Here is a 12,601-nt window from a genome sequence, read left to right as displayed (position 1 = left end):
ATGCCTCCTTTTTTGAGGGGGGGAAAACCTCTGGTCAGGGGAACTCTGGGTCGTGAAAATAGGCCACGTGAACATTCTGCCCTATAGACTTATGACCCAACTGCTGTCGCGCTTTTGGAGGGCGGGCCAAGGACCTAAGAGGACGGACATCATTGGCTGAAATCCGCACTAAAGAAGAAAGGTGATTGGCTTGTTTTAGGCCTTAACCATGAAGAAGCAGGTTGCTAGCACCCGCCTTTACTGCGGCGAAGTGTCATTGCTGACGTGGGGGCGGTCGTCCAATCATTTGGGCATGGAACATTCTAAAACTTAGACGAGGCGATTGTGATTGGCTGAAGGGCATACACCCTCCTCCAGGGTGACGTGTCTGCCTATGGATATCAGTTGCCAGAGAAACCTGGCTTTACTATGGCGGTTGGAGGAACGGCAGTGATCACACGTCGGCTGCTGGGAAGAACTGGATTCTCGTTTCAGGTTTCGGGGTGGGGGTGGGGAGAAAGGGTCGATGATTTCCTCTTTTCGTCGTGTATAGATAGGATTAGCTAGTGGCTTCACAATCCGACAGAGCTGGATTCAAATTCTTGCTCGCCAACGCCCTGCTTGGGCAAGGCTTCTGTTCTTTTCTGTGTCTCGGTTTCCATGTTTGTAAAATGGTGATAATAATAGTATCTACCTCAGAGACGTATAATGTATAATAGTGCGTATAACGCACGTAATAGGAAGCCTGGCTCCCAAAGATATTAGCTATTGTTATGGAAATACCCGCGTAACAGAATTAAGAAAAATTATAAATTACGTGATTTCGATCATTATAGTGCCTTTTCTGCCCATTAACTTCTCTAGAAGAAATAGAATATAAAAGAGATAAATCAGTTTTCACCGATGAAATAATTTGCTATGTGGGTATTGCCTCAAAATAGCAGAGATTGGAATTTTCCCATATTGAAAAGTTAAAAAGGGGGGAGGGTTGAAAGGGAGATGGAGAACGAGAGCGAGCTAGAGATAAACCACATGCGATGAGTAGGCCTTGTTTGGATCCTGAATCGAACACACCAACTGTAAAAATCTGATTAAGATGCATCGGGAAAATTTGAACACGTATTCGATATTTGATGCTTTTTTAGGAATTGATGTCAATTTTTTTAGGCGTTATAGTGGTATTGTGGTTTTGTTTTTAAATTGTCTTTTTTTGTAGAGACATACGCAAATACGGATTAAATAATATGTCTGGGATTGGCTTCAAAATACGTTGATGACTAAGATTTGCTTCAAAATAATCTCAGCGGTAGGGGGAAATGGGGAGGGGTATAGATGAACAAAACTGGCCCTAAATTAATAATCGTTTAAGCTGAGTGATAGGCATATGGGGTTCCTTATATTAGTTTTTCTTGATATATGTTTGAAATTTTCCATAATAAAATACAGAAGTCTGCTATTCCATGAGCTTAAAATAAAAGTCGGAGGGGGGGGAGCAGTGGGTGGGGTTATAGATGAAACAAGATGGCCTTCAGTTGGTAATTGTTGAAGCTGGATGATGGATTCCTGTAGGCTTATAATATTTCCTTCACATTTTTATTCATTTGAAATTATCCTTAATGAAAAGGTTTTTGTAAACCTACAAATTAATTTGTCAAAAATTATATAAATGTATAATCAATTTGAAAATAATAGCCACAAGAAAGGAAAAAGAAACACACATTATTTATCAGCTTTGATGTCCTTTATGTGTGATAAGATTGACTAATGGAAAAGAAAAACATCATCTCATATCTTTTTATTTTATGTCCTTCCTTGTCCTTTTGTTTGACCTTCTAGGTCACCATCAGAAAAGCTAAGTTTGCTGTACAGTAAGGATCAGGAGATCTGATCCTGATTGCAGAACCATCCCTGATTACAGAATCTTGGGTAAGTGCTTCCCTTCTGCTGGCCTCAGTTCTCAAACAAGATAACATCGCATAACCTTCCTAATTGTCCAGGAATATTTTGAAGATTAATAAGTGCTCGAAATTCTGAGAAGGGAAGATTGGAGCTAAATTCATTAGTGCTTTCAGTATACAAAGTGCATAAGCAACAGAGGGCTGTGTAATCTTACATCCCTTTAAGAAAGATACAACAATTGATCCCCTATAGGAGTTCCACAGATCCATATATAACATTGGTTTTCAGCATTCCATGTACAGCATAGTTTAGTGGTTTAGAGCAAATACTGACTTCCTAAATTTAAATTTAGTTTAAATTTAAACTGGCTCTGCCACTTAACTGTGTGATCCTGGGCAAGATACTTACTCATTTTATACCTAAGTTTCATCATACATAAAACAGAGATGATAAGAATAGTTCCTACTTCATAGGATTGTTGAGGGGATTACATGAAAAATACCAGGACAGTGCCTAGCACGTATAAGTGCTTGCTTTAATAATAATTATGGCTCTTAGTACTGATACATCCTGTTTTACACATACACATGCTTTTAAAAGCATTGGATAATCCCTTTTTGGAATTGTAAAAAAAAAAAAAAAAAATGTAATACTGTTGGTTTCTCTCATTTTCCAGAAGCAGCAGTTACCACTAGAACTGAATTCTGAAATTATGACTTCTGCCTTGTTCTAACAATCTAGAAAGGTTTTAAGTATATTGATCCTGTTTATTTATGAGGGAATTTCCAGGAACTATAATTTTAGCTAACAGATCAGACCATATTCAGTCTGGTAATAGCTTTTATATCATTCCTTCTTTGTCTCAGACTTTAAAAAAAAAAAAAAAAAACACCTGTTAAACATAAAGGAAATGTTTCAAGATCCAGAAGAGAAAATTGATATTGATGCAGCTGACATGGTGTATGTGCATTTAAAGGTTTATTCTAACAAACTATAGGAGATGTTATTCACACTTATTTGTGACAAACACATACACAAAAGATATTAGCATTTGGAGTCTGATTCCCAAATGGCCTATTGCTTGCACGAGGAGATAAATGAAGGTTTTTCAGTCTCCTGGCAGCTACATTTTCTTAGGAGTCAATATATTTTCCTTCTTATTTTTCTCCCTTCTGAAAGCTAGGTTTCAGAGGAGGGCACTGCCCTCGTGGAAGAGATGCATTAGATGTGTAAACACAAACCCCTTTACATGGGGCCATTTAGAGAATGATTACCAGCTAAAGGTAGGGAGGTGGACTGTTGACCAATAGGAGCTCAGAGAAAGGAAAGGCCAGTGTAACCTGAAACAGAGAAAGCTTCAAGAAGGAAAAGGACCTTGACCTGAGCCTCTGAGGATGGGCAGAACCTAGGAGGAGGGAGGGAACCCAGTCTGAATGGTATGCCTACAAAGTATATGATTCACAGTGATGATTAACTGACAATTCAAGCCATCTGTGAAATCTATGGATAAGAATAGATCAAAAAGTCAGTGTGAATTTTAAATATATGTGTTTTATTATAAATTTTTAATCACATAATTGCTATGTGAATGCAATCTCCTTGTAAAAAGTTTAAGCTCAGTTTCCTTTTCTCACCACTTCCAGTTCTTTTACTCTCCTTAGAGTTAACTACTCTGACCAGTTTGCTCTATTTCCTTCTAGATTGCTAAATTATGTACCTGTCTAAAAAATGTATTTGGATATATATAAAATATTGTTTTTGTGTTTTTCTTTATGCAAATATGGTATCACACTATAGAAATTGTTTTGCAACTGGCTTATTTTTATTCAACAAATTATCTTAGACATCTTCATGTCCAGTCAGAATTCTAATGCGTTTCACAGTGGCATTCCTTTAACTAGCATAATATTCCATGTTATAGATATATACCACATTTTATTTTGCCAAATCACTACCAATAGCCTTTTAAGTTGAATCCAGTGTTCTGCTTCGAAATAATACTGCATCAAATAGCATTGGTAGCCATTTACAAGGGCTATTCTAGGGTACCATTTATGCTTCTAAACTGTAATAAATAAATCAAAGTGATGCTGGTGAGAACAATCAGACGACTTCTGACAGACACTCTGACAGAACAGATGGCCTAGAGACATTGATACCTTTAAAAATGAAGTAATCAAAAATCCTTAGGAAGAGAGTGTACCGTGAAAGACCAACCCATCTACCTCTGAGAATTTACAATGTTATAAACATAGCATTTCAAATCAGTAAGGAAAAGATGAAGTCTTCGGTAACAAATATTAGGAAAAGTTAGTTATATATTTTGAGAAAACTAAAAATACCAAGAAATAATATAGGAAGATCATTTTTATAGTATTGGTTTGGGAGCATCTTCTTAAGCATGACATTAAAGCTACACAAAGGAAAAAATTTACAGATTTGTCTGTGATATTGGGATATATATACACATACAGTCTTAGACATACTTAAATTGAAAAAATATTTCTGATATGCAAAAAAAACTAATAATTAGTAAAAAACAGTAAGCAGCAGCAGACAACCTAGTAGTAGATGGAACAAAAATAATCATATAAGAAAAGATACATGGGCCGGGCGCGGTGGCTCACGCCTGTAATCCTAGCACTCTGGGAGGCCGAGGCGGGTGGATCGCTCAAGGTCAGGAGTTCGAGACCAGCCTGAGCAAGACCCCATCTCCACTAAAAAAATAGAAATTAGCTGGACAACTGAAAATATATATAAAAAATTAGCCGGGCATGGTGGCGCATGCCTGTAGTCCCAGCTACTCAGGAGGCTGATGCAGAAGGATTGCTTGAGCCCAGGAGTTGCTGTGAGTTAGGCTGATGCCATGACACTCTAGCCCAGGCAACAGAGTGAGACTCTGTCTCAAAAAAGAAAAGAAAAGATATATGACCAGTGACTGTATGAGAAGATGCTCAATTTCACACAAATTCAAATGAAAATGTCATTACATGTTATGTTGGTTCCCCCCAGAAACTTTTTTTCTTCAAAAAGATGTTCTATCCAGTGTTGTTGAAGGTGTGGAAGAAAACTTTTTCCTTTTTGTTGAGAGTACAAGTTAAAATAGGTCTTTCTGAGGTAGATTTGGCTCTATCTCATCAAAGTTGTAATAAGCAACTCCTTTCACTAAATAGTGCTGTGAGACTGGTTAAATTATGGTACACAACAGATTATAGAATGTCATGTGGATACTTAAAAGAGGTGGGTATGTAATGACATGAAAAGATGCCCATGGTAAGTGAGAAAAGCAAGGTACAGAGCAATGTGCATCTCACCTTTGTCAAAACAGATTAAGTAAATGCGTGGTATATATTCACATACATATATTTATATAACATGTTGAGTTTTAAAGTTATGTTTTTAATTTGTGTGAATATGTACATAAACAGATTTGGAGGTGTACACACTCCTTCAGAGGATAACTCTTAGAATTGGGCTGGGAAAGGTTGTAAGGGAATAATGGTCATGTCTTTATATGGTTTGGTTTTTATAAGTATACAAAGGAAATTGTACCACAAAATTTAATTACTTGGGAAAGAATACAGATTGTCAGTTCATAACAAATTCTAGGTGGATTAAGGAATTAAAATATAAAATGTCTATTCTTAATTTTTAAACTTAAAAATGGAAGGAAAAGCTATACAACTAATCACATAAAAACATTTAAAATCTTAACACTAAAATAACACCCTAGGGGAAATATTTGCCCCAAAATTAAATCACTAAGAACCAACTCAAAATTAATGGGCAAGGACAAGAGCTAAAATATAAATGGCCAGTGAACACATTTCTGAAATGTTAAAACATCACTAACAAAAAAATACAAACTACACCTAAAACCCATCTTTCTTACCAAATTTTCAAATATTTCAAAATGAGTATCCCAGTGCTAGCCAGAGCATAAGGCATGATGAACATTTTTACATGCTGCTTGTGAGATTGGAAATTGGTATAGCACCTGTGTTGGGGTGATTTGGCAGCATATAAGAGCCTTAAAAGTGTTAGGCTGCTTGACCCACTAAATCTGCTTCTGAGAGTTTTAGCAGTGATAGGAAATGAAGGCAAAAAATGTTTACACAAAATGTTTTAATTGGCTATTAAAGAGTAAATTGGGAGGAGCACACCAGATGTTTCCAGAGAGTGGGTAATTAAGGTATGCCCATTTGATGGGATATCTATAATACAACTCAAAATGGATGCATATTATAACCTTAACATGGGATAGTGATTAATTGTAACAGTAAATTTTTTTTAAAAAGGAAAGATATAAGATTTGATAGCCAGTGTGAGCTCACTTTTGTTGAAATGCATTATTTATACAGAGATTAAGTTAACTATTGTAAAATTAAGGATAGAAGATGGGAACAAGTGTGTTTTCTCAATTTTTGGCTTACCCTAGAGCTGACTTGCAGGGAGCAGGTGAGAAAATAGTTGACTGTTGTCCCTATTTTGTGCCCTTGTTTTCTCCATGTGTTGAATCACACTCTCTTTGATTCACTATTGTATACCTGCTAGGGACCTAAGTACTGCTGTGAAAGACAAAAGATAGGTGTAACACAAGCCCCATGGCAAATTGATGTGAATTATGTAGCTCCAAAAGCAAAACTAACACATGAACATTTAAATAACTAAATCCTAAGCTCCAGAGTACTAATGTCAATTTCATGTGGTATTAGAGATGGGAGAGACATGAGCTAGGTAGTTGGAGAACTACCTATTGAAAGAGAGGAGGTGGGACTTGACTTCCCTAGTGTTTGAGAAAGGGAGGAAGAGTAGGTATACTAAGTAAACAATATTACTAACAGCCTGAAACTCAAGATAGAAACTAGCAGATTCCAAGATTAAGCAGCTCAAAAATTATATATATATGTAATGCCAACTTTTTAAATGAAGAGTGTGCACAGCACATGTGTCTCGGCTCCATAGAGCAGTGTTGTGCCTCTGGGAAGGAAGGTCAGAAGCACAATGACCCACAACTTGTATCACAAGTAGGAGGCAGATGTCAAAAGAAAGGATATTCCCTTTCTTTTGATGCCTGTCTCATAGTAGTGGTTGCTTGCTCCATGTGTGGGAGATTCAGATAAAAATAAAAGCTGCTGAGGCTGTTTAGAAAGACTGCTTCCCTGGCTTAATTCAGTCTGGGCACCCAGACCTTAACTAGTGGTGTAGGGATTTTTTTCTGTAGTAATAAATGGTTTTATAGAATAAATGTCTCATTCAACGTTGGGCTTTATATGAATGATAGAAGAATTTGTAGAGAACGACTAAGCACCCACCGTAATGAGAACCAGGTAGAATTCTTTTTTGTAGTTTTCTTATGCATGAATATATGCAGTCAATACCAATGATATGCAGCATGTTCAGCTATCATTCTCAAGTTCCTCCTCACTAAGGCATCGCTTATGACCAGTGTGGCTTCCAAAATAGTTTTGTCCAGCCTGACTCTACTTCAGTGTTTTACACAGTCTGGTTGGCTATGGGCCATATTACATTGTTTGGTTTGTACTTTTAACGAGTGCCTTTGTTTTATGGAACTTCTACACTCTATGAGCCCCAAGATGAGCTTTCTGGATTTTACTCATACAGGTTGAGCATATGTAATCCAAAATGCACCAAAATTTGAAATTCTTTCAGTGCCCTTGACATGACACCACAAGTGGAAAAAATTCCACATCTGACCTCATGTGACAGGTGCATAAAAATTATTTAAAATATTATATAAAATTACCTTCATGGTACATGTATATATGAAACATGAATTTCATGTTTAGACTGGGGTCGCATTGCCAAGATAACTCATTATGTGTATGCGAATGTTCTGCAATCTGAAACTCTTAGGGTCCCAGGCATTTCAGATAAGAAATACTCAACCTGTATTAACTAAATTCTCAGATACTGTGTCCCCTTATGTCCTGGTCACAATAAATGCTTTTTATTTTTTTGAGACAGAGTCTCGTGTTGTTGCCTGGGCTAGAGTGCCATGGCATTAGCCTAGTACACAGCAACCTTGAACTCCAGGGCTCAAGCAATCCTGCCTCAGCCTCCCGAGTAGCTGGGACTACAGGCATGCGCCACCATGCCCAGCTAACATATATATATTTTTTTAGTTGTCCAGCTAATTTTTATTTTTTTTCGGTAGAGATGGGGTCTTGCTCTTGCTCAGGCTGGTCTCAAACTCCTGACCTGGAGCTATCCACCCTCTTCGGCCTCCCAGAATGCTAGGATTACAGGCGTGATCCACCGTGCGCAGCCAATGCCCTTTTTTTAAAGAAACATTTTGTAAACGTGATCGCTTGCGGTAATGCCATAACATGCTGGCCACTGTGGTCACCAATCCTTCACAGGATGTGTGTGTGTATCCCTCTCAGCCAGAAGCTTTCTGATTCCCAGAGAGTCAGTCTCCGTATTCAGATTCTGATGCTCTCTAAAGACTGACGGTGCCCTTTAATTTCCTCTTAGAGCTTTGTGCCCTTTCAGTTAGCGGATGTTTGCTTAGTATAAGTACTAGCACCCAGGCTTTTCTTCCCAGTCAGGCTTTCCTGATTCTGGTCTCTAGTTCTTAAACATTTCCTATCTCTGATTTGTCCCTTAGGGCTTTACTGACACCTGCCCACATAATCTTAAAAGCTAGAGATTGGGCAGGGCGTGGTGGCTCACGGCTGTAATCCTAACACTCTGGGAGGCCGAGGAGGATCGCTCAAGGTCAGGAGTTCAAAACCAGCTGGAGCAAGAGCGAGATCCCCGTCTGTACTTAAAATAGAAAGAAATTAATTGGCCAGCTAAAAACATATAGAAAAACTTAGCTGGGCATGGTGGTGCATGCCTGTAGTCCCAGCTACTTGGGAGGCTGAGGCAGAAGGATTGCTTGAGCCCAGGAGTTCAAGGTTGCTGTGAGCTAGGCTGACCACATGGCACTCTAGCCAGGGCAACAGAATGAGACTTTGTCTCAAAAAAAAAAAAAAGCTAGCGATTGGCTGATGGGCCTTTTCTGTGAGTGAAAGTTGTAGTTAACCAGAGAAACCTGGTTAAGGCTGGTCCACCATTGACCCTTTCCCAGAGGTTAACAGGCTGTTATATATATACACTTATGTAAAAGACGCACAGAAATGAGATCACACTTCAAAAGAAACTGTCTGAGACTGATGCTTATTTCTCTGCTTGTGCTGTGTGTCCCTTTGGGATCCTGTAGTATTATACAACCTGCCTATTTACCTAATGATACATGTGGAACATCTTCCCATGTCAGTACATGGATCTGTGCTTAATTCATTTGAATGTTCTTCTGTAGTGTGCATACACATTTTACATTATTTCCCTATTGAGGAATATGTAGGTGTTTCTGGTTTTTCAGTATTACAAACACCACTGCAATGAACATCTTTATATTCGCGTTCACATGTGTAGGTATTCCTGCAAGGTACCGTACTAGCTGTTCAGGTACATCACATTTATAAAATTCTTAACAAGAGCCTGTGAAGACTATGGATAATTTGACACATTGCATTGATGAGAAAAAGAGGCTAAGAGAGCTTACATGTCTTACTAGAGGTCTCCCAACTTGTAAATGGTGGAGCCTTATTGAAGTAGAGATCTGTCTGACAACAGAACTCATGTGTTTTCTCAAGTTCATCTTCATTGCAGATACTTGCTTTTCTTTCTAGGTTGTGTCTCCCACTACATCCTCCAGACCATCCCAGAAGATCTAATAAGATTCCATCTGGGAAATCACTAGGAGTTCTTAGAAGGGAAAGAAGGAAGATTATGTAAGTCAATGGAATTGTTTCATCTCACACAGCATAAAAACAATAGAAGACTATATGTATGTTTATCTTACTAGGCCTCCCTGCTGCGTTTTACATTGTAGATTATCTCTTACCCTTCTCGAATCTCTCAACTACTTTGGCTTCCAAAGTAACATTTTCCTAATTCTCCTATGGCTACTCTTTAAAATTTTGTTTCATTTGTGCATTCTTTCTCTGCTCACCCTTTAAATATTTTTCTTCCTTAGGTTTTCCAGAATTCCGTACTTGAAATTTTTCCTCTGTTCTCCCCAAATGATTGTGTTGGCTCTCATAGCATGCCAGTTATGTGATGGTTACTCTCAGACCTCCATTTCTGACTCTTGAGCTTTCAAGTCCTATGTTTAACTGCTCACCTCGCATGCAGTGGGCTCGGTACTGAACTTCTTTCCCCTCTAATCCATTTCCTCCCTCTGTAGATGCAGTCTCATTTGGTGATAATACTAATGACCTAATCACTCATCCTCAAAACCTGGGAGTCATCACTGATATCTCCCTCACCAGTTTTTCACCTCCAGCAGGCAATCACCATGGTATTATGTACCAGTTCTTGTCTGTTCCCAAAATATTCTGTGTCTATAACTGTCATTATATTAACCTTGCTGTTTTATAATTGTCACTTTAGATATTTGAATCCCTAGCACCTACCATATTACCTATCCTGTAGTAGATATGCAATAATATATAATGACTAACCAAATAGATTAATGAATGGATGAATTATCTATGTTCTATCATTTCATTGCAGATTCCAAACTAAGCCTTAAAAATCACTGCTTTTATTAATTCATTAATTACCCAGGCTTGAAATTGTAGGGCCCTTTTACTCCTTGGTCTCCTTCAGTTACTATGTTCTTCAATATAAGCTCTGTATTCTTCACTTTCTCTTTAACTTTCATCACCATAGGTCAGGCCTATCTGGACTTACACAAGAACCTTTACTATTACTCATTTTGCCCCCAGTCAACTAAATTAATCTTCGGTATGTCATTTTGTCATTTCTCCTGCTCATGAGTCTTGAATTTCAACGCCACTCCCTTTTATAGTTTCTTCCCCATTTAATTCCTTTCTCTAAAATTATATTCCTATCTTTTGAGTGACATCAAAAAACTAATTTATGGGCAGGTCTGATAAACAGTTGTGTGGGGTGAAAGTAGTAGGTGGTAGTGAGGATCAGAGAGAGGGGAAGGAGGCAAAAAACCACTTATAAAGAGTCCTGAAATAGGATTTGAAATCTAAATTCCAAGAGATTTAGAGTGTATTATGTTCTGATGGGCCTTTATATGAAGCATAGTTTAAGGTCACCATAAAAAACAACCAAGTAAAATACTTTATATATTACAGTGGTTGGAATAAAAACAGGGTTGAATGAGTTCCAGAAAGCAGGCTTCTCAAACTCGTGGACAACAATCTGCAGAGGAAGACAACTTCAAAAAACCAACTAGAAGCAACATGCAGAGAAGTAAGATGAGAGGGGCATCCTCAGGAAAGAAGACCGCTGGTCCACAGCAGAAAAATCTTGAGCCGGCTCTCCCGGGAAGATGGGGGGGTCGCTCTACAGAGAACCCCCCTTCAGGATCTGTGAGGAAGACCAGAAAGAACAAACAGAAGACTCCTGGAAACGGAGATGGTGGCAGTACCAGCGAAGCACCTCAGCCCCCTAGGAAGAAAAGGGCCCGGGCAGACCCCACTGTTGAAAGTGAAGAGGCATTTAAGAATAGAATGGAGGTTAAAGTGAAGATTCCAGAAGAATTAAAACCATGGCTTGTTGAGGACTGGGACTTAGTTACCAGGCAGAAGCAACTCTTCCAACTTCCTGCTAAGAAGAATGTAGATGCTATTCTGGAAGAGTATGCAAATTGCAAGAAGTCACAGGGCAATGTTGATAACAAGGAATACGCAGTTAACGAAGTCGTGGCAGGAATAAAAGAATATTTCAACGTGATGTTAGGCACCCAGCTGCTCTACAAGTTTGAGAGGCCCCAGTATGCTGAAATCCTCTTGGCTCACCCTGATGCGCCGATGTCCCAGGTTTATGGAGCGCCACACCTACTGAGATTATTTGTAAGAATCGGAGCAATGTTGGCCTATACGCCCCTTGATGAGAAGAGCCTTGCATTATTGTTGGGCTACTTGCATGATTTCCTAAAATATCTGGCAAAGAATTCTGCGTCTCTGTTTACTGCCAGTGATTACAAAGTGGCTTCTGCTGAGTACCACCGCAAAGCCCTGTGAGGGTCTACTGACCACTCACTGTTATCTGTCTGGTATCTGTAAAATCTTTTTGTTCTTAGTCCTTTTCTTGTATAATTGATGTTCTTTAAAATTGTTAATGTATAACAGGGCTTATGTTTCAGTTTGTTTTCTGTTCCGTTTTAAACAGAAAATAAAAGGAGTGACGCTCCTTTTCTCATTTCAAAGTTGCTACCAGTGTATGCAGTAATTAGACAAAGATGAAACATTCAGTAGAACATTTTCTTGCCTAGTTGACAACATTGCTTGAATGCTGGTGGTTCTATCCCTTTGACACTACACAATTTTCTAATATGTGTTAATGCTACGTGACAAAACGCCCTGATTCCTAGTGCCAAAGGTTCAACTTAATGTATATACCCGAAAACCCATGCATTTGTGCTCTTTTTTTTTTATGGTGCTTGAAGTAAAACAGCCCATCCTCTCTGCAAGTCCATCTATGTTGTTCCTTAGGCATTCTATCTTTGCTCAAATTGTTGAAGGATGGTGATTTGTTTCATGGTTTTTGTATTTGAGTCTAATGCACGTTCTAACATGATAGAGGCAATGCATTATTGTGTAGCCACGGTTTTCTCGAAAAGTTGATATTTTAGGAATTGTATTTCAGATCTTAAATAAAATTTGTTTCTAAA

At 38.4% G+C, this 12,601-nt stretch overlaps 1 protein-coding gene across 2 annotated transcripts in view; it reads left to right on the top strand.

Moving 5' to 3' along the window:
* Positions 1-12,601, top strand: part of MORF4L2 (mortality factor 4 like 2) — a 13,555-nt gene extending 954 nt beyond the window's left edge. The window contains exons 1-4 of one of the 2 annotated variants that reach the window (XM_012787902.2): positions 323-474; positions 1,816-1,905; positions 9,579-9,680; positions 11,061-12,601. In XM_012787902.2, the coding sequence (XP_012643356.1) occupies positions 11,085-11,951 (867 nt within the window). In that variant the 5' untranslated portion in view covers positions 323-474; positions 1,816-1,905; positions 9,579-9,680; positions 11,061-11,084 and the 3' untranslated portion in view covers positions 11,952-12,601. Of the gene's footprint in view, positions 1-322; positions 475-1,815; positions 1,906-9,578; positions 9,681-11,060 lie in introns of those variants that run through there. The other variant, XM_012787899.3, reaches the window with a different exon arrangement.

This window comes from Microcebus murinus, chromosome X (genome assembly GCF_040939455.1).
Source record: "Microcebus murinus isolate Inina chromosome X, M.murinus_Inina_mat1.0, whole genome shotgun sequence".
NCBI classification, from domain to species: domain Eukaryota; kingdom Metazoa; phylum Chordata; class Mammalia; order Primates; family Cheirogaleidae; genus Microcebus; species Microcebus murinus.
This window is presented reverse-complemented; position numbering and strand designations above follow the sequence as displayed.